This window comes from Ananas comosus, linkage group 4, assembly GCF_001540865.1.
Source record: "Ananas comosus cultivar F153 linkage group 4, ASM154086v1, whole genome shotgun sequence".
NCBI classification, from domain to species: domain Eukaryota; kingdom Viridiplantae; phylum Streptophyta; class Magnoliopsida; order Poales; family Bromeliaceae; genus Ananas; species Ananas comosus.
This window is the reverse complement of record NC_033624.1, coordinates 11,496,346-11,522,582: the sequence shown is the minus strand read 5'-3', so window position 1 is coordinate 11,522,582 and position 26,237 is coordinate 11,496,346. Positions and strand designations below refer to the sequence as shown.

The 26,237-nt window shown below is 33.7% G+C and overlaps 2 protein-coding genes across 6 annotated transcripts; one reads left to right on the top strand and one right to left on the bottom strand.

Annotated features, from left to right (window-relative positions):
• Positions 962–3,766, top strand: LOC109709542. Its single transcript, XM_020231825.1, has 3 exons — positions 962–1,048; positions 2,257–2,445; positions 3,436–3,766. Exons 1-3 carry the CDS (start codon positions 1,031–1,033, stop codon positions 3,481–3,483), a joined length of 255 nt encoding a protein of 84 aa, XP_020087414.1. The 5' UTR covers positions 962–1,030; the 3' UTR covers positions 3,484–3,766.
• LOC109708820 (ERI1 exoribonuclease 2-like) lies at positions 5,601–15,814 on the bottom strand. 5 transcript variants are annotated; one of them, XM_020230671.1, is made up of 5 exons: positions 15,738–15,814; positions 15,468–15,551; positions 13,378–13,976; positions 7,880–8,055; positions 5,601–6,645 (listed from the first exon to the last, which is right to left on the bottom strand). In XM_020230671.1, the coding sequence occupies exons 2-5, from the start codon at positions 15,487–15,489 to the stop codon at positions 6,153–6,155; spliced, it is 1,290 nt and encodes a 429-aa protein (XP_020086260.1). In that variant the 5' UTR covers positions 15,490–15,551; positions 15,738–15,814; the 3' UTR covers positions 5,601–6,152. The 5 variants fall into 5 exon arrangements, with proteins under 5 accessions (XP_020086260.1, XP_020086262.1, XP_020086261.1 ...); XM_020230673.1 differs by lacking the exon at positions 15,738–15,814 and adding an exon at positions 15,242–15,338 and having other exon boundaries at positions 15,468–15,700; XM_020230672.1 differs by lacking the exon at positions 15,738–15,814 and having other exon boundaries at positions 15,468–15,700.

The window sequence follows — 26,237 nt, the reverse complement described above, 5'->3', positions numbered from 1 at the left end:
TCGGAGACGATGCCCATATTTTGTCTGAATTAGTTACAGCACTGTCAACGATTTTTTTATAAAAAAAATTAGCCAATATTCTTAAACACTTTTTGCAAGTTGAGCAACGGAAGATGCACTATTCTAGAAGCAGTTAAAATTGTAGAAACTGTTCTGCGGAAGTCCAAAAGCTAAGGGAACTCTTTATATCTATACAGATAGTTTAGTAGATTTATGCAATGTACCATAGAGGCCTATAAATAGTGAAAAAGAATCACACCAAAGAAAAGAAATTGTATTTATATTTTTTATTCTCTAAAAAATAAAATTGTTTAGTCTTTGGTCAAATTACAGAAAATTCTTCTATAAATATTTACTTATTCATTTTTGAGGAAGTAAATTATAAGAAATAGATGGAAAAATAATAATAGAACCCTGAAAGAGAGGGCCTAAATTCATCAACTAAAATGTTGAGGAAGTAAATATAGATTTTTTGAAAGTTAGGAATAGAAAGTAATTAAAAAAAATATTTATAAGAGAGTTTTTTACAATTTAGTTTTAGTTTTTTGGTAAAATTTTTATCTTTTGTTTTTTTTTTTTTTTTTTTTTGCACTAGTCGTAGAGCATCTAACTTCCAACTAACAAATAAACGGAGAAAAACGGCGCTGCATGAACTTTGTACGCGAAAACATTATTAGTTTGTGACACCTTGCTCAATAATTATCTATTAATAATTAAAATTTTTACAGGTGTAAATATATAATTTAGAACTTTTAAAACAAGAAAAAGAAAAAAAAAACAAAAAAAAAAACAGAAAAAACAATAGAGCGGGGTAAGAGAAATGGACGTCCATTGAAAACGGAGAGAAACAAGGAAAATTTTAGGGCAATTTGTGGAGCCCACCTTTTCCTAATATACATATATTATAAATTATTTATTATTTATTATTATTATTATTATTATAATATATATACACATTTTAAGGATTAAAACATTGGTAGTAGTGCACTCCCAAGGATTCCCCCCCACCCTCCTCACAATTAACCCTGCCATGGAGAACCGCAAGGAGGTACTTCATGGAACATAAAATAAAATTACCATTTCTTTTTTTTTTACTCATATAATTATATTTTAATTTATTTTTTTTTCATTTAATTGGTTTAGATGAATTTTGAGTAGTGGTTTACACTTTTTCTTATGTTGTTTCTCCCCCAAATTCGATCAATTGTTGTTGTTGTTGTCTTGCACCCACAAGATGGAATTAAGTTCAGGCCATGTTTGGATGTGGAAATAAGTAATCTAATAATAACTTGTTTGGGGCGAGAGTTTTTCTTTTCTTGTAATTAGAAGCTAGGATTTTGATTTTTGCTCTTCGAATGGTCTCGCCGTCGCCGTCTATGATTTGATTCGATAGTATATTTAACTTACGAGATTATATATATTATTCCGAGAAAATAATCTTGCAGATCGAATAAGGTACGCCAGTAAATTTCTTACGTAAATCAAAAAGAATGCTGAGCAAGATGCTTATGCATCGAAATGGGCCCAAGGCCCATAGGATCTGTTTGAATGTCGAAACAAGTTATGCAATCATAATTTTTGTATTTGGATTTTTTTTTTTATGATTGTAAATCAGGATTTTGTTTCTAGGCTCTTGCAAGACCATGGCCGTCGATTTGTTAGGATAGTACATTCCATCTAATCATACTTTTCATCTAATAATTATTGCATTCTTTTTTATTGAACAAAAGAGATGCGCCAAACAAAATGGTCATTGCATCCAGATAGGCTTCTTCTGATACCTAGAATTTATCACCATCATATAAATTGTATTAATGTCACATTATTTCAATTTTTTTTTTGAGAGAAAAGTATTATGCTATCTGCTTCGTTTATTTCTTTTAGAAATAAACTTAGCTCGAAATGTGAATCAACTATATTTCGAACTTGGGATCTCGGATACCAGCCACCAAACTCTTTGCCACTTGCGCTAGGGACTATTTCAAATTATTGATGTAAAATTTTGGACATTTCGCCCTCATGCTAATCTTCTGTGTGTCAGTCAAGTTTTTATCAGATGTCAGTGGAGAGATCACCCTGCCTCAATGTTGCAATCCCTCGGAATCCTTTGCTTGATCCATTTCCTATAATTTTGTGCATGGATTTTGTTCTGCATGTCTTTGTAACATCATTCGGCATTATGTAAATACATTCTGCACTTTGAGTTCTTTTCTGAGTACTTGCTTACTTCTGGTGCTGTGCTTGATTGGATTTCAGAAAAATGTCTGGATGTCTGTTCCTCAATTTGGAGGGTGGGATCAGAAGGCCGGCACGCCGGACTATTCCATGGTCTTCTCGCGCGCCCGCGCTAATAGGAAGCAGCAGAAAACTGACGTGAGGCGGGCGAGCCTTGGAAATGAAGCAGAGCTCATGACGTATCAGCGCTACGAAGATGGCAGCGTGAGGGTAGTCTTCCGTTCCCTTGTGTTCTGTCGATCGAATTATATGTTCAGTCTCTTCTTGCATTGCATGTCTCCTTCTCTGATTGATAAACTAACTTGTTTGACTTCGAGGAATCGCAACATTGAGGCTTCTGTGATCTTAGTTTTCAGATACTGCAGTGGTCTTTAAGAGTGTGTATATTAATGTTTGCTAACATATCAAATGATAGTTCCACACAACGTAGCGTAGAACCACACTACCGTATTAATATGCATCGTTGCGGTTTTTTTGGTTGCATCTTATTAGGATTAGCTTTTATAGGAACTAAATTTAATGCGACTATTTTATGCTTTTCTTGGTATAGTGAACTAATTAATGAAGAATATTTAGATATAACTCGATTCTCTTCTGTTGAAGTTAAGAAGAGCAAGTAACTCATACTGCAATTGCCAGCCCTGGTAATGCAGAAGTTCATTTCGCGTTATCAGTTAGTAACTTAATTTTTGTAGTTTCTGACAATAACACGCTGTCGAGAGAGAGCTAATGAAAAGGACCTGCAGGGCTGCAGGCATTCATACGCTGTCGAGCAGCTTGATGAAAATATGAACAATGTGGAATTGGGTGAATCTACAGTTAGAATAGTGTTCGCGAGGCTACCGTAACTTCAAGGGTAGCGAAAAATATGCCGAAGTGGGAATTAATACGGATTCCATGCAGATATTACAATTTCACTATCACTTACAGAATTACTATCATTGAGAAAAAAAAGAATATCTTCCTTGTCTGATAGAAGTGATTTTTTCAGAAAGAGGAAGTAAAACTCGACATATGACATAAAAGAATAAGAGATTATTTGACAGCCATCATTATCTGAAAAGATCCAAAAAAGTTATTAATGGCCAAATGGAACATCATAATTCGAAATTGTGGGAGATGGGAATATGCGTGCATCGGCATTCAAAATAGTGCCCTTGGTTTATAATTCTTTTTTACACTCTCTTTAATTTCATGCAGAAAAGAAAGAAGTTTCTGCGCTATCTTAACTGCTGTATGGTGGCTTGATTTAGTAAGAATCTCTGCGCCGGCATATATTTCAAATTTCCAGCTGCATCAACTTATCCAGCCTATGCTACAGTTTGGGGACAGGGATTATGTATCTGTAAATATTGGACATTCATTGAGAGATACATTTTGCTGCATAGCATGTGTTTTCTCCAAAACTTACTGCCATTTGTATATTGGTGTTATATGATGATGTATGTAATAAAATGAAGTGTGAGTTGTGTTATGATATTTTGATCAATTTTGTAATATATGGCATAGTTTGTTTCAAGGATAAACTTAAGAGGAAGTAACTATTTGCTAATCGCTATGTTACCCTGCTATTCTAAGATAACCAAGAATATAAGTCAAAATAGTGGGAAATGTCGCGAACCAGAAACAAAGAAACAAATAAACAAATGTCGAATGTTGTTGAAATTTAGCAAGTAGTTTAGTTTAACCAGTTGTCGATTAAAGAGAAGGTTTAGCGCAAACTTGTACAACTTATTAGAAGCAACATGTGAAAGGTTATGATCTACTCATGCATATTCAATACAAATGGACATATGTTTATAGAGTTTTAAACATAAGAAACCTACTTTAGGATTCAGCTTGCTTATTATATGTTTTGATTGAAATTGGATCTCCACTAATATTTTATTTCATGCTGCGGTTCTTGTCATTAGTCTAAGACATTGTATTAACTGATATTAATTTATCCTTTCAAGATTAATTAATGCCTAAAAACCTCAAATCTATTATGCGGATTTCATGCCTAAAAAAAAAACAGGTTCAGTAAACTATCTTCTTGTATTCGACAAGTTGTGCTTATATTATAGGGCCCGATATTTATTATTTTTTGAAGCGCCGGTACCGAAAAGTTTTTATATCAATTTTACTTTTTTAGAAATGAACTTAACTTGGTAATATGAAGCAACTAAGTTACAAACTTAGAATCTTGTGTACCAACCAATACGCCCTCTGCTACTTGCGCTGAGGCGGTCGATAGTTTTTATGTCAATGCGAAACCTCCTTAATATTATTTAAAAGGAATAGCAAATAGAGAAATTTAATTGCAGGAGACTTAGATAGTTTTGAGTATTAAAGGTCGCAGATTAGAGTTGGAGAACTAAACTACATCCTGCGTAACAGTTTGAAAATTAGTGGTGTGATTGACCCACAAAATGAAATGCATAATGGTGAAACCCAGAGATACACAGCTAGCAGAGGTAAATAATGTGTGCAACACATTTACCCAGAGGTATATTAACTTTTTTTTTAAAATTGTTCCAGGTAATTTGTATCATCATATATCTTGCCTTTAGTTTTTATAGGTTGATATACAAATTATCACATCATTTATGTTGGATTAGAGTAATTTTTTTTTTTTAAAGATTCTTCCCATGCAGTATATAATTATCTTCTTTGTTATAGTCTAATATTCTTATCATTTATCCTCTTGTCTCTCTTTCTACATGCAGAAAGGCACTTTATTCTTTCAAAAATCTATATAGCTGCATTTAGGTAGCCATAACTTATCCATCTAAAATTGCTAAAATATGTGTTTAGAAACGTCAATTTGTACAAGGAATAGCTGAAAACTAGTTAATTAAAAGGAAAACTTCAAAAAAAACCCCGTGGTTTCGCACGTTTTCACTTTAGTGCCCTGTGGTATAAACTGTATCAATTTAGTGCCCTATTGTTTCATTTTTTTCTTTTTATTATCAATTTCACTTTTTTTTTTCTTAAATCAGTGAAAAAATTAAAATTAAAGGATATTAAAGTGAATATATTCGATAAACCTAAGTGGATATCTGAAGTTTTTTGTATATAATTTAACAAAATATTAATGAAAAAGCTGACGAAAAGATAAAAAGAAAACTACATGGCACCAAATTGATACACTTTAAACCATAGGGTACTAAAGTGAAAAAGTACGAAACCACAAAGGGGGTTTTTGAAGTTTTCCCTTAATTAAAAGCAGTTTAGTTACATAAAATTGTGTGAATACACCCTAATATATATATATATATATTTATAATATAATATATATTAATATATAATTTCTACCATTGCATCAGAAAGAAAAAGTCATTTTTATGTTGCCACATTTTTCAATACTACAAAGGCAAAACATGTAAAAAGAAACAGATGGTGGTATAATTCAACTACAAATATCTAGATCTTTAAGATATGATACACTAAGAATCAGCAGCTAAAGTTTACTACTCCATATGTTGTCCATTCTCCAATTCCATTCTCCAATTCATTTCATCTTCATCCTCAGAGACAACTTTGCTTGTTTAGTAGCAGAAACCATAATTGCACAAAGCAAGCCTCCATTAGACAAAGTTAAGAAGAAGATGAAGAAGAAGGGTTTATAAAAAAAAAAAAAAAAAAAAAAAAAAAAAGGTCCACAACTGAGAGATTATTTAGAGGTCAATGTATCCTAAGCAGCATCTGATCCCCATTCTCTTCTATCAAACAAGAAGTCAGTATCACAGCTTTAGACACTACCTAGAGATCTTCCATTCCCACATGAGCAAAGAGCTCTATCTATATATACTTATATATAATATATACGACGAAAGATCACCCAAGCACCTATTTAACTTATTCCCTCCGGCGGTTTTGCAGTACCTCACCGATTCTTGTGCAGATCGCCAGAGAGACCAGATCCTAGAGATCTTTTATGGTGATGCCCACACGAAGTAGTTACAGAGCGCCCGCCTTGCAGTCGTCCAGTTGCCGCACCCGAAGAAGCAGCGCCCCTGGGTGGGTCCGGGTTTGCGAACCACGCAGCGGCTGCTCAGCACGCCGCAGAAGCAGTACATGTGCCTATCCTTCCCCACGGGATCCATGAGCGGATGGAACTGGACAGGGGGCGCCACCAGATCTTTCGGCTTTAGGGTTTGGTAATGGTTCGGGTCGGATGGACGGTCCGGGATCGGCTGATGGGTTGTTAACGGGCGGATGGATGGGTCGGTCATGAGAGAATTGGTGATGGAGAATTTGAAGCCGCGGTGCATGAGGAGGGCAAGGAGGCGAGCGGTGTTGCGCGCGTCGTCGAGGCCGCAGTGTGCACGGCCCTCCCATGCCAAGCCCGCCAGCTGGACCGCCTCCTTTAGATTGCAGCGCATGCCGCCAAATACCTCCTGGAATGGGACCTTTAAGTTGATCCACCTATCCAATCAGAATGGTTAAAAATAAATTATATCACTATTACCGTGGAAACAAACTTCGGTCTTTTAACTACTCTTGAAAGAAAGCCACAAATCATAGCCTGTGAGTTGAAAATAACAGATCCGTGATACCATAAAAACTTAATAGCAAACAGGAATGTATTAGCAGGCAGGATCTATATGTTGTTTGGCAAAATCCAAATCGCAGAATTTGTAGTAATACCTACTCTGCTTCCCTGAATCACATTTTTTGGAACCTTTTTACTCCGTGATTTTTCACCAACTCTGGCAAATTTCGATAAGGGTCGGCAAATTAGATAACTTGGGTTTTTCAAAGATAAGAAGAATAAGAGAAAAGGAAACAATGGGGAATTCAATGAATCTCATCTTGTTTCGAGCAAAAGGACCCACCACAAATCCAATTCATTTGAAATCCTTGATTGCAAGTCAGTGCTATTTTCTCTCAATATAGAACCAAGACACCCATTTGACGCAAAATTTCAACAATTGTTGCCACTGGATAAGGGCAGTCCTGCTTGTTGAGGATAGTCTGATAACAAGAAGAATTGTCATGCCACTGGCACGTCCCATACTGTTGTGGCTGCAGCACGGCACGCCAAGGCACAGTGGCACGGAGCGTGCCAATGTCAGCACGCCCTCCACCGCCACTGCCACACTGCACATTGACACGAGTCTTCTTTTTTTTTTTTTTAAGAAAAATTAGCTTTCTGGATTGTTTTAATTTCCCTTACAGCGATAAAAATATCTCAAATGTTATATCATGCACAATTTAGAAAGAATAGAGCCATAAAAAGCTTAATAATCACTTGAAATTTAAATTATATGTACTATAATAACATGTGTGAAAACAAAACTTAAGTCATAATTGGATAAAATTTATAGAAAAACACTACCATAAATAAATTTGAAACATCTAAAATGATAAAATAAATTTTGGGGGAGATCTTATTTGTATTTTTGAATTAAAAGAAGATCCCATTATGTTTGAACTTTTGTAGAATTTTCATCACAAAAAAACACAAAAATGCCAAAGCTCATATATATATATACGATATGGACATAAACCTGTGCCATGTGCCGACACAGCCTCAGCATGGTACGGTCCGGGCTGGCACAGGGGAGCATGGGTGGCATGGTAAATCCTTTGATAATAGATAAAAGGGCGTGATGGACTACCACCAAATTAGATGGAAAAGAAATGATAATTTCTCTACCTATTGAAGTAGGGAGGCTTCCTAATCCTTTTGAATCTGCATTCTGACTCCAACATTACACGACAATCCCAATTAGACCAAGTCACCACAGCAAAGTTCTTGTGCTTAATCCCTTTGTCCTCCAACCACTTATCATGCATAAGCAGAGCTTCGCTCAGGGAAACACCTCTGTCCACCTAGAAGTATACGGAAAAGAACAGGTTAATGCTATTCTACCAACCATCATCGGACACAAGCCCATTACAATAAGGCTGCAGATATGCAACAGATTAAAATTTCAACCAAATCATCTCAAATTACAAAATACAATGTTCTATGAATCAAAAGGAAAAGTTGCTGGAGGAGGAAAACCACAAGTTAGGGGAGGATAAGCAAAAAAAGAAAAGGCAAGAACGCTGTTGTGAATTTAAGAAAGGGATTGAAGACTGCCTTTTCTCAAAAACATTACAAAAGCATTAGTGTTAATAAATCAAGATTATTGTAAAAACACAATCCTTTAAGAGTACTAAATGCATAGATAGCATTGTTGGGCAGTAAAGAAAGTGGCACAGAAAATATACTAAGATTCTATTTTGATCATTACAGACCGAGTAAGTGCTAGGTTAGGTAACCAGGCGAAGACATAAAGATACTAAATCCATTCAGCGAGGAAATGGGTTCATTCTTGCTTCATTGACCTTACAGAACAACTAAGAAGGCATGTTTCACTACCGAAGGGATAGGTGGATTGAAATGACAGGGCTGAATCAAACAGTACCTCCGCTCATATCAGGATGACCTTGAGATGTCTAGGACTGAATAAATGCGCACCAATATAAAATTCTGTAGTTGATAACTATTTTAAAGGAATCAACCATTAGAGGAGGTTCCTTCTCTTCAGTTGCACTTCCAGCAACATTACAAGAATAAAGATTCCATTGTCTACTACCCTAACTCAGCACTCTTGAAATAACAACACAAAAGGTATAACGGCCATCTGTCAAAAAATTGTCTTTTCACATTTACAGTAAAGCATATTAGCTTAATAAAAGATGCATGACAATGTCTCACATGATCAGCCCTTGAGGAACTATCCTGTCCAAACATGATTTTTGTGGGCTTATTAGAAAACATCCAAAGTTGAAAGATCAATATCAAGGTTTTAAGTACCCGTCGGGACGGGCTGTATCCACCGTGCCGTACCGTGCCAACAAGATACCGGCACGATACAGACCCCATGCCAACGGCACAGCTCAAAACCCTCAATTCTTTAAATTAGTATGTAATTTCCTCAATAAAGTTCAAAAGATAGGATAAAAAGACATAATAAATAGTTAGAATATTTTGTTGCTAAAGAAAATAAATATTTCATGTTATTATGCGTCGGCACACAAGAATTTTTTTGACCGGCACGCATCGGCACGGCTGGGCACGCACCGTGCCGTACCATGCCGGCAAGTTTCCGGCACGACCCCGTGCCACGGCACTTAAATCCTTGATTAATATATGTACTCATCACACTACAGGATCTCCAACAGCCACCACATTAATAGGACAATAAGCCTCTGGTATTGTTTCTTCTCTATAAGTAGTTCCCCATGTATCTTCGCTTGTAGTTAAAGCATCTTGCAGAGATTATGCAAGTATGACCCCGATAAGACAGACAGCTATAAGATACTTTTAAAGGTTCCTAGGACTAGCACCTAGGGCGTGTTTGGTTCGCCTCTTTTTCACCCTGGAATCGAAATTGGATGAATCCATTTGTCCGTATTTGGTATGCGGGATTTTCATTCCGATTCCGATTACGATTTCCAGGTGAATGGGAATCCCCCTAATTACCCCTTTTTCCAATCCGGGCGGAATGGATTTATTCGGATTCCGATACCGATTCCGACTGCGAACCAAACACACCCCTAGATTCTTCTACATGTAGAAGTTCACTAGTTTTAAAAAGAAAAGTGCAAATCATCAAACCAAGCATGACATTAAACTAGCCCTAGACGCAAAATCATTTATATTAAGGCAAAGGTTAAACCAGTTTAGATTTTAGAACCAACTTTTTGCACCCCCCCAACCCCCCAACAAAAAAAAACCAACTACATGACCACGATGCATGGTTCAAGCGATCGCTGCATAATGCAAACTTGTGAAACTCTGGAATGTGGACAAATCATTTAAAACTCTAGATCATTATCCTATAATGGAGCAAAGATTGGTCCTAAAACATCAAATGCGAGCTAAAAAGAAAAATGAAGGAAATATTTTTTGCAAAAAGAAAACAACAGTATGAGTTTTAATTTAAAAAGCCTGTGCACTGCGTTACTTCCAAGCTAGAATGCAGCCACCGGAATGAAAGGATTTGGAAACATTTTTATGACTCACGTTATAACCCCAAATCCCTCGACATCCCCTCCTATTCAACCATCCTTCTATTTAGTCAAGGAAAATATCCCTAATACAAGTCCTTGCCCTGATATCTTGAAATCCATCTCGAAATCCATCCCGCATCAGTTGTTGTTACTAAGATTCAGTTCGCTTAAACAATAGATTAGACCAAAAAATGCAATTGGAATCCCATTTAGTTTGAGCCTTATGCCAAAAGATTAAAATATATAATAACATTTTAATATTCATGAAGAAATTAAAAAGGAGAAAAGAAGAAGACGATACCAAGTGAGAATTAGAGATAAATTGAGAAGAGGGTGAAGTCCAGCTGAAAAAACAAATGAATTTGTTCATGTAGAAGTAAAACGACCATGTAAATAACAAACCAATGCTATCCTTGCTACGAATTTTAACAGTTTGAATACTTCTTTGGATCATAATAGGACTCTTCTAAACCCCTACAATCAGGAAATAGACAATCCAGATATAACTATTAGATCTAGATAAAGATCATGCCAAATCTGGATAAGATCAAATGAAGTGTAACACTAACAGAAGCAAATTACAACTAATTAAATATAGTTAAATATATTTGACACATCAAATAACACTTAGAGAAAAAGGCTGAAATTTACAAATTCCTAGAAATATATGGTAGAGAGGAGTTGTATAAAACAGTGGACGGCCTAAAAAGAAATATATGGCTTGACAACTTCCACACAAATACTTGAGTTAATATATCTTGGCATGAAAGCTAATTTGCATACCTGCAAGAAAATATATTATCTTTTGCACCACGATTTGCAAAAATGGACCAAGATATAGGACATCACAAAGTCACAAGGCATGAATTATATCTGAATCCCATAATGCTAGCTTGCCTGTGAAAGCTTGCAATATCTTGCCTACAGATTCACCTCACTTCAGAAAACAGGCTCTACAAGGTATCCTATTAAGTGAAATTTCGAAACAATTCTCTCTCCATTTGGAAAAAATAATGTAATTTGGAACTCTACGACTATATTTGTCAGCCAGTAAGTAGCTGCGTAAACTACTATCTTTAACCTGTGAAAATAACTGTCACAAATACATTTGTTCCAAAGAGTCAGTTTGTTTCAATCGATAAAGTTATACATCAAATAGACAAATGAAATCACACACACCACAGGTGACCCCAAAAAAAATCTATCCTGCACCTTAATAAATGTACCAGAACACTAATATCCACCTTCTAGCAGCTTGTCACATTTGAATATTAAGAAAAAACATTATTCTGCCCAACCAATCATTTGACCCAGAAATAGAGGGTAAGTCCAAAAAAGGAGACCCAAGCTTTCATGTCACATAAGTGAGGTTCTGATGCACCCAATGAGTGAGAAATTACTACTAAATTATTTTGAGTTCAATAAGACCCAATTTGAGACCATATATTTTTTATATTAATAGTAGATTGTAAAACTTCAGCAAAAGGAACCAGAAGTAGGTACCTTATTTCAACTAACAGATTAAAATTTCAAAAAAATAAAATTCACAACAAACTTGGGTAACATGTATCATAAATTAGATTAAAAACAAATCACCAAAAAGAATGTTAAACAAAAGTTTTACTATTGTAGGATATCCAGATGGCAAACAGGTCGAAACTTGCACCCTAAACTAGGATAGCTATATGTCCTAAACTAGGACACCTAATGCAAATATAAAAAGTTCATATTTGAAGCGGCAAAACATAATGGCCTTGTTTGGGTAGGCATACACTTTTTTCTTTTATCTGCAACTCAAGTTTCACAGCACAGAATGTAGCAGCAGATGGAATTTTTCATTCTTGTTAGAATAATTTAGCCATGAAAAATTTTCCTTTCTTTTTACCAAACGTTCAACACTTCTAAGTTCAAGCCGAGGTGAGAGCATCGAAAAAGGTGGTGAAAAAGCAATAAGAAGCTTTCTCATAGACAGTGGCAAAAGAGGAAGAAGAGACTTGCTCATAGACAAGGACGAAAAAGGAAGAAGAGACTCTCTCGTAGAGAAGTCCTTTATATGAGTGGGATAAGCTACTAGATGAGTGGAATGACTTATGAGGTGAGAGATGTTAGTTATAAAATTAGTGGGTTAAGTTATTCTGCTCATGCGGCCAATAGCATGTGTCATTCTAAGATATATCGTAACAGCAGTCACCCAATAATTTACGAGATGATCACGTTTAGCAATTCTGCATATAGGCACCTAGCTTACAACCATTCGGCATACAAACATTCTAGATTCAGTTTATGTTATAGGACATTCAGCATTTAATTTAAATTATTATTCAACATTCAATATAATGCATAACTTCAAATAATCTCCAAAAGTTGCTTCGCAAGAAAAACATATATTTTAGCAGAGCCCATTTGATATGGTTAAGTTTGGTATAGTAATAGGCAAAAACTATTGCCGGTAGAGGTCACTTCATTGTACTATCAGGTTCAGAGTTAATTATGTCAAAGTTCAAGAAACACATGCACGATTTCTTGCTCATTAGGCAGTACAAAAAGTGTAAATCCTTCATATCCATAAAAACTCTACTGAACTTCTCTAAATACAAAGCAACCTAAAATATGGAACCAACATCAACAAGTTCACGCTAAATACCGTACAGTTTAGTAGAACAAATCTTCAATTTGCAAGGGTATGCTCATAAAGAATGGTGCGGAGTAGACAGACAAAATTGGAAATGCCCGCAGAAGTTTGTCCCCTACAAATGCTTGACACCTCAAAATATTCAATTGACTGCAAAGCATTCAATAAATTCTTTAACCACATCTGGCATAGATATTTTTCGAAGAACATTTCTTTCTTGAAAAGGTAGAAAAACAAGAAACATAAAAGAAAATATGATTGATCCCAAGGGTGAACTATCATGCACTATAAAACCAAGGAAACTAAAAGATCGAAGTGATTGTAGAGTACGATATTTCAGTATATCTTGAATATAAACATGTGCAATAATTCTAAGTATTATAAAAGGCAGAGCAGATTTCTAAAGCAGAAAAACTCATACCAAAAAATTCTAGCGAATAGCAAGATGCCACAACCAATTGTTAACTATTCCACAAGCTAAAAAAGAATGAAATTGACGAAAATAGAACCATATTAACCTGAATCTGCTGGATACCAGTGAGCTCCTTGCAAAAATCAGTGAGAAGTTGATGATATGCAGGCCGCACATAAGTTTGAAAGGATGCTTCAAGTTGTCCAGTAACACTGTTGACTAAAACAGATGGAAATTCAATGATCTCCTGCGGATGAGGATTTGTGTCCTTGTCACACGTTGCTTCAAAGTCGATAACCACAAAATATTGAAACTCCTGAAGTTGTACATCATGGGGATATTCTTGAGAGAACAGCTTGTATGGTACATATTGAATTCGATTCTCAACAGGAAAACTGTAATCCCGATTCATGTGATAAAAATGGTTCTCAACTGCATGTGGTTGGCTTTGACGAAGAACTTGATAGTCAGGATAGATGTATGGCCATGTTAAAATCTCTTGTCTGTAGAAGGGTCGAGGGTAGCCTTGATTTGGAGGTGGAGAAGCCTCCCATATCATTGGATTACCCGATTTGATACTATCACCTGAATAATTAACTTTTTCATCTTTGGGCTCAGGAAACCCTTCGATCGAATTGCCACTTCCTTGAGAAGCATTTGCCTTGAGGCATCCAAAGGATGCCTCACGGTTTCCTTGCATTTTATCTGTGGATAATAAGATGACATAAGAAAAGACGAAAAAAATGAAAATCACAATAGAAAAGATTAGTAGGAACACTAAATATCTTTAGGCGCGAGGATATTGGGACACAGGCAAAATCTTTACATAAATTATGACAGTGTTGACACAGAAGCAATTCTTATAGTCCTAATCACACTTCCAAGCCATAATTTCAACCATAAGAATCAAAACGTAAACCAATCAAAGCCAACTTTACATTCTATTATTCTAACTAATTCTTGTTCTATCACTCAAATGATCTATTTCATATGCTTAAGCAAACTAGCATTACTTTCTCCGAAATTTTCAACAAAGAATGGTATGTTTGCTCGCATAAAGAAAGCTTGAGATGAGTCCAAAAAGGATTGCTAGATTACTATGCCACGCTATCCTATGGTGCCAACACTTGGCCACGAGGATAAGGCACGCAGCATGTGTTGTGTCAAAACTTGGTATAATGGTGCATGGCACCGGCATGGACCCCTTATCTCAGCATGCATCAGCACGACATTGGCACTGGGTGTTCATCCCTTTCTTTAAAAACATTTAAAGTTTCCTATCGGCAATAGAATATACAATGGGTCTCAGATGTCACTCAGATATTATTCCAATGCTATAAATGAGTATGTTGAATGACTAGAAAAGTTCAAATAAACCATTAGAGATGGAAATATAGCAATCAAATAAACACTTTGAATGCTAGGAAGGAAACATTGCTTCACAATCTACTTCCAAATGCATTGACTCGGAATGTCCAATGGTTTGTTCTTGTCTCCCTCTAACAGATTAATGTTGAACGCAACAGCGACGGCCCAAACCAAAGAATTAAACTGTGTGACGGAACTATTATTATACCAAAATTCGAAAATGTGTGTATGATTTCCAAAGAAGGGTGTCAAAAGCGCACTCAAAAGCGTTTGAACTATTTACCAAATCCACCATAATAAAAACAGAATCTTTTTTTTTTTTAAGAAGAACCAAAATTACATCTTATGAATTCGCATTCACCAATTATACTTAATTCTCACTAGCACCAACAATTAACTCTCCAAATTTATCAGAAAAAAAAAAAGACTAAAAATAAATCAGTCGCTAGTGGCTCTAAAGAAACCGATCCTAGAGGCACCCAACTACAAACCAAGACTCAAAATTGAAAAGAGGGATCCCCAAAAAAGAAAAAAAGTAGTGCTCTTGACACTACTCGGACCACAACAACAACAAGAACACGGAGATCAAATCAATGCCTTGCCTTCACCCGCAATACGCACAAAAGATCACAAACCAACAAATCCCGTCTCACAAGATCCCCGATCCCGAAACCCCAATTCCGTTCCGCACGCACGATCCTGCCCCCAAAGATCAAACAGTACACTCGATCTCACCGCAACAACACCACCGCCGCATCAAAAAAAAAAAAAAAAAAAAAAAAAAAAAAAAAGCGGAAAAAATATCGGGAAAGATCCGTTCGCCCTAACCTGTGATCGCTTGATCAATCATGATCTCCGAGGAAGTTGTGGCCCTCCAACATCCGGATCAGATTCCGCCCCCCATCACTAGACCTACCCAAAATTCGAACGATCAGTTAAGAACTGAGTAGAAGAAATCGGAGAAAACAGGGTGAAAATTCGACAAAAATAGCGAGTAATGATCATTATTATCGCAAATAGGGTTTTTTCCTCTTCTTCTTCTTCTTCTTTTTTTTTTTTTTTGGGTTCGCATCGCTCGAATCGCGATTTTTCGCTTACATGTGATTTGAGAGAATCGGGGAGAGGAAGGGGAAGAGGGAAAGGCCAGGCGACATCTTGGTCTCCCCCCCCTCGCTCGCTATAAGACGAGGGGAGTGTACCCACCGCTGAACCCCTTAAAACACCACACACCGAATATGACCAATAGGGATTAGACGACAGGACACGTGGCGGCGTTTTATTGGTCGATGGAGGCTGTGGTGTTTGGCAATGGATTTGGTGCGCCGGGGGGGGTGGAGTGGGGCCCAAGGTACCGATTAGCGGGAGCGAAGCGGTTTCGGCGTGACGGTTTCGGTGGACCGGGCTCGGATGCGTGACGCGTGGCGGATCGGACGGTTCGGGGTGGCGAGGGGGGGGGTGTCGCACAAGAGGCTCGTGCGAGACGGGTTGGAGCGGATCGGGTTCCGGGGTTTAATCTTTTCATAATTGGGTGCGTCACCGGTTATCCGTTACAAGTGCCCGTGAGCGTGAACCCGAGGCGGTTTCCGTGTAACGGTTGTATGTCACGGTTATGTGGGCCCCACTAGTGGGACCCAGTGTCTTGGGGTTAAAATGTGTGCACGCCCCTCGAACAATAGCACGTTTTGAACCACACTCCTTATCTTTTTCCTTTTTAATTTTTTTTTTAAAAAAAGAAAATTATTTAAGTTTATTTTATTTAGTTAGGTTTATAAATTTGTAAAGTTTAATGCCTCTCCTGATTGTTAGCCATTAATTGAATGCTCGCATTGTATTTGCTAAAAAATTAAAATGACAAAGAGAAAATTACCTCTCTACCCCTGTAAAATTTCAAAATATCTATTTATCTTTTGTTTCAAATATATATATTCGTAAAAGATTTAATAAGTTCAAAAGTGTCAACAAAAAAATATTAACCTTTACATGATTTTTATTTGGCTCCTAATTTTTTTTTTTTTGTTAATTTATTAGCCCTTGTATTTTGTTTTAGTTACAACCCAACAAATCAAATTCCTATCAACAAGGGCATTTGGATCTCATTATCTAAAATTTTTAGTTATAATGAGATTATTATTAAAATTATATAATTCATATATTTGGTTCGCACAATTATCTCATTGAAGATTACTATAATTATAAATTCCTGCATTTGGTTTAATTAAAAAATTTAAGTAATATAGATATTATGTTATACAGTTTTTCATAATTATCCATATACTTTAAAATTTTTTTTTACCTTTGAATTTAAAATTTGAATTTCAAATCTAAATTTTTTAAAAAAATTGAAGTTAAAAATCAAAAAATTGAGTCTGAAACTTGAAATTTTGAATTCAAAATATGAATCTAAATTTAAAATCTAAATTTTGAATTTGAATTTAAATTTAAACTCAATTTCGTAATTTGAATATGAATTTGAAATTCGAACTCAAATTTTGAATCTGAACTTGAAATTTTGATATAATCTGGCTTTGAATTTAAAACTTAAATGTAAACCTAAAATTTATGTTTGAATTTGGAATTTGATTCCATACATAAATTTAAATTTGAAATTTGAATTTAAATTTAGATTTTAAATTTTAAATTCAAATATCAAACATGAAAATGAAGTTTGAAATTCAAATGTAAAATCTAAATTTGAAACTAAAATTGAATTCAAAATCTAAACTGGAGCTCCAAATTGAATTCAAAACAACTTGAAATTTGAATACAAAATCCGAATCCAAAATTTAAATACAAATTGAAATTTTGAATCCCGAATTAAAATTAAAACTAAAAACTCAAAATTTAAACTGAAATATAAAGTTTGAATGTTAAAAATAAATTTACATCTATATTTATAATCTAAACTGAAATGAGGGTAGTATTCAGATTCCCCAATAAAATTCTCATTTATGGGAAAGATTTTGAATTGGATTAATAACCAACATTACCCAAATGCTGTAATTTGTACAACATTCTCAATAATCCAATGAAAATAGAAAAGCTTTTCAACTCCAATAAATTCCTGCAAGCTCATAATATAATTTTTCTTTTTTTTTTTAGAAAGATAGGTAGTACGCTACTCGCTTCGTTTATTTCATTTAGAAAAAACTTAGCTGGAAATGTGAATCAACTAGGATTCAAACTTTGAACCTCGGGTACCAACCACCAAGCCCTTTGCCACTTGCTCTAGGGACGGTCGATCATAAATATAGATTATTATAATCATGATTTGATAGCCTTCAATCAACTTCATCACGAATATTTTTACGTTCATAAAAAAGATTACAAAAGAGTCAACAAGTATTCAGTGTGAAGTCCAGATGGTCATAGATATGACGAATGAAACTAAAGATGATAAGATTGGGCCTCAATCCTTCGTCGACAAATATCACGCCTTCTCTTTTGAATGAAATTCACGCTTATTCAGAAATACTATGCAAGCTAATCAACTGGCTAATTGGGATCTGTCTAGCAAAAAAATATATTGTGTGATCCTCTTTGAGGACTTTTTTCAATTATGTATCGTCTCATTTTATTTAAATAAATTTTTGCTCTAGGGCGATTTCTCTATAAAAAAAAAAAGGTGATAAGGTTGGTCTTGCTGAGCTTACGTATGAAAAATTACTTTGGGACAAATAGTGCAACTTATTCGAAAGATTAAGAATTTAATACCAATCGTACGTAGTACATGCGACTAAAAATTTAATAATTAATATTAAGGTTTCAAATTCGAAACATAATTATTTTATATTTTCAATTGCATTCATTCAAAAAAAAAGAGTGTACAGCCCTCTAAAAAAAAAAAAAAAATTCTCCTAATAGAAAAAAGTTCAGGACCAAAATAAAAAATTAGGTAAGGTTGGGGACCAATAATACAATTAACCCAACGAGTTAAATGACAAAGACGTCGCACGGCGTGTACGTGGCGGACGGTTAGGTGAGTCATACGTGGACCCCACCACCAGGCTCCAGGCGTGATAAACATTTTTTAAAAAAAATACAAAAAAATTATGGATGGGAGTGGGACCGTGGGACCCACCATGGGGCCCTTGGGGTCGGAGTGGGGCCCACCACATGGAGGGTCCCAGTTCGACCGGCGCCACTTTTGGTGGCGAGGGAGGGAGCGGCGGTAGCAGTTCACACAAAGGTTTTGGCTTCGTCTGAAACAAACAAACAAACAAAAAAAAAAAAAAAAAAAAAAAAAGAAAAAAGAAAAAAGGAAAAAATTATATTTATTTTCACATATAATATTGTGTTTCGTATTTTTGTGATGAGTCTGTTACAATATATTTTCTGAGATATCATCGGATACTGTAAAAATACATCTTTATATGATTTTACTCCAACTTTATTTTATCTAAGAAAAATTTCAAATACCACCCCTGTGGTTTCACACTTTCTCACTTTGGCATCCCGTGGTTTAAAGTGTATCAATTTAGTGTCCCGTGGTTTTATTTTTATTTTTTTATTATCGATTTTACTAATTTTTTTCGTTAATCAGTGACAAATTTAAAACTAAAGAGTACTAAAATGAATATTCGATAAACTTAGGTGGAGTATCTGAAATTTTTTATATATAATTTAACGAAATATTAACGGAGAAGCTGACGAAGAGATAAAAATGAAACCACAGGCCACTAACTTGATATACTTTAAAATACATGGCACTAAAGTGAGAAAGTGCAAAACCATAGGAATGGTACCTGAAGTTTACCCTTTTATTTAATAGCGTCAGATGGGCCTTAATACGAAATTAAGCCTTTGCCGTTGAGAATAGGATGCAAATGGATTCAGGTAGGCGGTGCTCCCACGCCGCCCTGATCTGCTCCGAATTAAATAATAAATCTAAATAAAACTTAAAAATAAAAAAATATATAATTTATTTTGATCAGTCAAGTAAATAGAGTGGAAAGGGCGAGGTGTAGGATATCACTTTCTTGATTTGATATGCTCTGATCCGTCAAAAATTCGTTTTCGTCTCGAATAGAATGGCAAATTGGGACCAAAAATAAAATTAAAATTAATGTGCCACCGCACCGTTTGTTTGGCACCTCCAAGTTTTGGCCTGCTCCTACTCTAATATTTGTGTTGTACAATATTAACAAATAATGCTCTCCTTTTTACTTAGATTTTAAAATAAAAAATGTGCAGAAATTATCGGAAATATAAATTATTTTGAATCAACTATCTAATCTTTTAAAATTTTAATTTTACTATCCAATCTTTAAATTTATTTGATTTGAGTTAACTAGCGACGCTTTAGCCTCACAATTTGAATGTATTGTCTATCTTTACAGATTTAATTCGTATATTTTTCATACGATTCACGCAACTATAAATTCATCAAAATAAGCAATTAGCTTCGATTTTGAATTTAAAGTGTCATTAACTGATTCAAATCAAATAAATTGACAGATTGGATACCCAAATTAAAATTTTAAAAGATTGAGTAGCCGATTCAAAATAGCTTATAGTTAAATAAATTATACACATAATTATATATATATAATATTAGATTATGCGGTGCTTGCTTCTCGGAAAAATATTTTAGAAAATAATTTCCTGATTGAAAAGTGTATAGTTTTTGTCCATTTTGTTTCCCAAAGAAATTATTTTTCCTCCAAGTTTTTTTTTTTTTTTTTGGTCCAAATTTCATCAAATAGTCTTGAAAACGAAAATTATGAAAATAATGTTTTCATAGAATAAAATAGAGTGAACCAAACGATCTCAGGGCGTGTTTGATTTGTCCCTTTTTCAATCTGGAATCGAAATTAGAATGGACGAATCTGTTTGTCCGTATTTGATATGCAAAATTCTTATTCCGATTCCGATTTTGATTTCGATTCTCAGGTGAATGGAAATCCTCCAATTATCCCTTTTTTCAATCCGGCCAAGGAGGCCAGATTAGAAATTGAATCTAGACGGAATAGATTTCTTCGGATTAAATTTAACTTTGTTAAGGTTATTTTTTTCTAATTAAAACATAAGTTTAAGTTTAAAACTATATTTATAATTTTAATTTTAATTTAAACTTAAATTTAAAATTAAAATTTAATAAAGCATTTCAAATCTAATTTATAAATTTGAATTTAAATTTAAGTTTAATTTAAAAACTAAATTTTTATTCAAATTTTATTTAAAATTCAAATTAAATTTATGGATTCAAATTAAAATTTAAATTATAATTTTAAGTTTGAATTTAAACTAATATACTTACTATAAAGATAAAATTGGCATATTAATTTGATTACATTTCTGGCATCTATTTGAACCAAACACCGGCAATAAAAATGGTTCATTCCGATTCCGACTCAGGTGGCAAACCAAACAGAATGAGATAATGAATCATTCTGATTCCGTTTCCAGCTAACTCTTATTCCGATTCTGATACCGATTCCGACTTCGAACCAAACACACGGGTATATTACACTGCTGGTATGTGGACTTCAACAAAAGTTTTATTTTATTCTCAAACATTATTTTTGTCCTTAATTAACTTGAAAAAAAAATGGTTGTTTACACCTAATTCATATGTATATATATTTATACCCCACAAATCTATAGGTTCTTCATCTGTCTTATACTTTTAATTCGATTATCCAATTTTGAAATTGAATAAAAATTATAACTCAATATGTGGCACAGATGAATTAGATAAATAGCTAATAAATGCATGGTATATAGATGTACCTAAGGACCAAAATAAAATCCCTTATAATAAGAGTTTGGAGTTTGTAATGTCGAATTTAAAAATTTAAGGGCCAAAATGATGCATGGACAAAATTTCTAGGACTGGTGTACAATTTACCCGTATAGAGAACCACTTTGCCCTTTGTGGATACACAACTAAGTTATTCAGTATATCTCTTTAATTTATTTAAAATTTTTTTATATTTGATTGATAAGGTGTAGGATCAAATATTTAAAATTGGATATTATATTCGATCTTTTAATTATTTTTAGGGGTAAGATAAATTACCTCTCAGGTGAAATATGTTATTCTATCAAATTATGGATAATAAAAATCAAATTTCTTACTTACAATCATATTAGAATATTTTTATATAGAATAAATTATTACTGGATAACTTATTTCGATATTTAAACAAAAATGAGATTTTCTCTTCTTTTTATTATTTATGTCTCTCTCTCTCTCCAAATTGTAAATCCGAGCAAATGTGCAAAAAATATGTTAGTGTAAAAAGTTTAATTTCTGAAAAAAAATATTGCAAAATTTTAAGGGTTCGTCAAGACTCTCTCTGACATTTATTTCAGAGAAGCAGGTGGATTAAATTTGCGAGTTCAATGTGATTTTTTTAAGCCTATTTTTAGGTTATAAATCTTTTTAATACAATAGTAAAATCAAGGTTTATTGATAAATTCAAAAAAAAGAAAATCTAATATCACTTTAAATATTAAAATATTTTATTTATTTTTGAATGAATAAGAAATTTCTTTTCAAATATTTTATTTCTCTTTAAAATTTACTGATGTGATTGAATTTTTAAATTTTATTTTTGATATTAGAAAAATAAATTCAAAAATTTTAATAATAATAACGAGCATAAAAACAAAAGTGGCTTCAAAAAAAATGTCAACAAAATGAATAAAGAATTTTTTTAAAAAAATATTACTCCAAGTTTGAAGGATAATAGAGGTAAGTTCAAATAGATAATATTTGTGGGAAAAAAATGTAAAAGTGTACTTGTGAGACTTTACATCACGATATCCACGTGGATTACAAGGGATTGGGCCAAAATTGCACCAAAATCAAAATCAAGAATGATTGGACTCTGATAGTCAATGGTCAACAATTTAATTAAAATGATAGAGAATGATGTGACATGAACATATCATTGCAAAATGTTTGGACACTCTCTCAACCATATGCTATTCTCAAATCTCCAATTCTATTTAAAAAAAAATTAAAAAAAAAAGATATTTGTATGTTCTGAAAGGGCTTTTTTATAAAATGACCCTCCAGAAATTCGATTTTGGCAAAATAACCCTATCAAAATTTTATTTGTAAAACTAACACTCCTTTCGCCACGTGGGCGCCACATCAGGAATTCCTCAAAAAGACGGTGAATCGTTCACCGTCTTTGTTATATTTGTTGTGAAGTCGGTGAATGGATATGGTGTCTTTGATAAAACGGTGAATCGTTCCCCGTCTTCTCGATGGCACAAAAATGGCGGACTTGAAAGGGCGGAAAGGGGGAAAGGGCGGTAAGGGAGATTTTGCACTAAATTCACTGCCTTCTAAAGGCGGTGAATGGTTCACTGCCTTCTAAAGGCGGTGAGCCATTCACTGCTTTTACAATAAATATTACAAAGACGGTAAACGATTCACCGTCTTTGTCAGAAATCCTGACGTGGCGCCCACGTAGCGAAAGGAGTGTTAGTTTTACAAATAAAATTTTGGCAGAGTCATTTTGCCAATTTTGAATTTCTGAAGGGTCATTTTATAAAAAAGCCCGTTCTGAAAGGGATATATATCTTGCACCTCACTAATCTAATGAATAACATATTTTTACTACCCACATTTATTTACTCATTAAATAAATGGGATGTATATCATACACCTCTTTTATAGTGTATATATAGCGTTGCTTTAAAATTTTTACAATTTAACCCATTTAAAGACTATTATTAACACGCTAGTCTTATTGCTCTTTTTTTTAAAATAAAAAGCAAAAAAAAATTTTAAAGTCTTAAATCATTGGATTAAGGGATAATGAAGATTACGATTTCTTTGGATTCTAGACTTAAACATTTCTCTTTTTTTTAGGGGGGTAAATTACCCTAGATTACGCTTTTAGTACTCAAACTATGGGGTGCGGGACATTTTATTTTTCAAACTTTAATTTATTGTAATTTTTTAATGAACTTTTTAAATTGTTGAATCAAGTTTTTTAATTTACTTTTTTGGATTAAATGTTGATGAATTAATAATATAGAAGTGATGTAGCTTCTTAATTATTATTGCATCATCAATAATTAAAAAACTGCATCATTTCTATGCTAGTAATTTATTAACATTTAGTCAAAAAAATTAAACTGTGAGACTTAATTGCAAATTATTCAGAAAGTTCAATCCAAAAATTATAATGAATTAAAGTTTGAGGTCTAAAGTGTCACACGCCCCATAGTTTGAGGACCAAAAGCGTAATTTATCTTTTTTTTCTTAAAAAAAAATAGCGATTTTAGCTATAATAAAATTAAAATTTTTTACCAAACTGATTGATGAACTATTTTGAAACACATAAAATTAGATTAACTAATCGCTAAAACTTAATAAATTTTTTTAAATTTATTAACTATAAAAAGTCTAATAACAAAGATTAAAAGCCAAAAAAGTGTCGATAAATAATAATAATAAATTTAAGAGGCCATTTTAGAACAAACTACAGTTGATGGGGTCTCCGTGCTTTTTTACCTAGAACAGGGAAATGCATAGCCTACAACTAATAATGCTATAAAAATGAGAGAGAGGTAAAAAAAATAAAAAATAAAAAATTGGAGGTAGGTGGGGAAAGGAACAGGGAGGTATACAACAAAATTTTGATTGGTTATAGACAAATAATCATAACAGAGAATATATATATATATATATAGAGAGAGAGAGAGAGAGAGAGAGTGTTGAGCTGGAATATTATCGGTATTTAACGGGCTTCGTTGTCATCTATTTGTTTTCGATGATGAAAACTCCAAATCGACAATCAATACCGTTGAAAATGATCTATACCACTTGAAGTATCTAGAAGCCAAATTTTAAATCATTTCGACACATTGACTTAATGATCAAACTTAATGATCAAAGAGTTTCAAAATTTATAGTTTTAATGGTCGATATGAGGCGTTTTCTCATTTAACGATGTAACGATATTCAAATCAATTGAATTTTGGTTATAAAATTCTTTAAACTATTTAGAACAAAATCTATACTCTCGATCTTGATTACGAGACTCCTATCATCACTTTTTAGAGAATATTCATTCTCAGCTGTTCATTTCTGTGTCCATTTGATGGACAAGAAAATAATATCGAAAAAATATGAAATTTGATTTCTAGATGCTTTCAAGTGGTATAGATCATGTTCAACGATATCGTTCGTCGATTTAGAGGCTCCATCATTGAAAACAAATGGATGGCAATGGAGCCCATTTGCTACAAATAGCATTCCAGCTCAACTCTCTCTCTCTCTCTCTCTCTCTCTCTCTCTCTCTCTCTCTATATATATATATATATATATATATAATTAGGCTGAAATACTTGTAAAAGCACTAAGTCATTAATACTATTAGGTTTCCAACTTTTGGATGAAAGAATGTGCGATTAGAATAATAGTGATCTTATAGGGTTGAGTGGATGACTGATTGAATAGTATGATCTAACGGATGGAAATGTACAAAGGAGAAAATTTAACGGTAGAAAATTTGGTAGCACCAAGTGTTTGGTGCTATTAGAAGCACCCCAACAGAGCACTCTCTCTCTCTCTCTCTCTCTCTCTCTCTCTCTCTCTCTTTATATATATATATATATATATGGGGTTCGGCTACTATACTATTATGAGTACGATCGCCCGGTACTCATAAATCGTTTTCAATGATAGAGCTTCCGAATCGCCAATCTATACCGTTAAACGTTATTTACAGCATTTAAAACTTATAGAAATCAAATTTTACAATTTTTCGACATCATTTACCTTACGATCAAGAGGTCACAAATTTGACAATTTTTAATAGCCGGTATGGGATACTTGCTAGTTTAACGGTGTAAAAGAATCAAAATTTGTTAAATTTTTAATAGAAAATTCTATTCACTATCTAGATAAAGATCAATAACTCTGATCTTGAATTTAATGATCCGATCATCCTTTTTAAGGACGTCGTTCAATTTTGACCATTCATTTTATACCCGCTTGATGGACTTTATTATGATTTCGAAAATTTACGAAATTTATTTTCTAGAAGTTTCAAATACTCTAGATCATATTTAACGGAGTGTATCGTCGATTTAGAAGCTCCATCATCGAAAACAACTTATGAGTACAAGGGCTCCAATACTCATAATAGTATAGTAGCCACGGCCTATATATATATATAATGATTGTTTAATGTTTATGATGCATCTTAATAAATAATAAATACAATAATTTCGTTGACTTCTTAACACTTATTTAACCTTGCTTAGTGCTGCCATAGGAAGTGATGTTAACACATTTATCTTTATTGTGTGAAATTTTTTTTTTTTTTGGAATCTATTCAAATTTAGTTAGTAAATGATGACCAGGTTAATCAAAATATTTGTTAATATCAAAATCAATTTTGCAAATAATACTGCCCAGCGCCATTACGTAAAAGTATAATGTTTCAAACAGCACAAATTGTTCAACGACAAAAGACTTGACAGTGGGTATCTGAAGTTTCACTTTCGAAACTTAATCACATTTTCAACTAAGTTTTTTTTAAAAAAAATAAACGAAATGAATAGCATACTCTATTCTTCTGTACAAGTGCATCGTCTCAAGATACATACTCTATTAACGGTGTGTTTCAT

Coding starts and splice junctions, on each gene's coding strand:
- LOC109709542 (XM_020231825.1), top strand. Junction 2,446..3,435: donor ACGAAGATGGCAGCGTGAGG/GTAGTCTTCCGT, acceptor AATTTCATGCAG/AAAAGAAAGAAGTTTCTGCG.
- LOC109708820 (XM_020230670.1), bottom strand. CDS start 14,469: ATGCCGGTGCCATGCACCATTATACCAAGTTTTGACACAACACATGCT. Junction 13,977..14,369: donor CCATAGGATAGCGTGGCATA/GTAATCTAGCAA, acceptor TATTATCCACAG/ATAAAATGCAAGGAAACCGT. Junction 8,056..13,377: donor CTGGTATCCAGCAGATTCAG/GTTAATATGGTT, acceptor GTATACTTCTAG/GTGGACAGAGGTGTTTCCCT.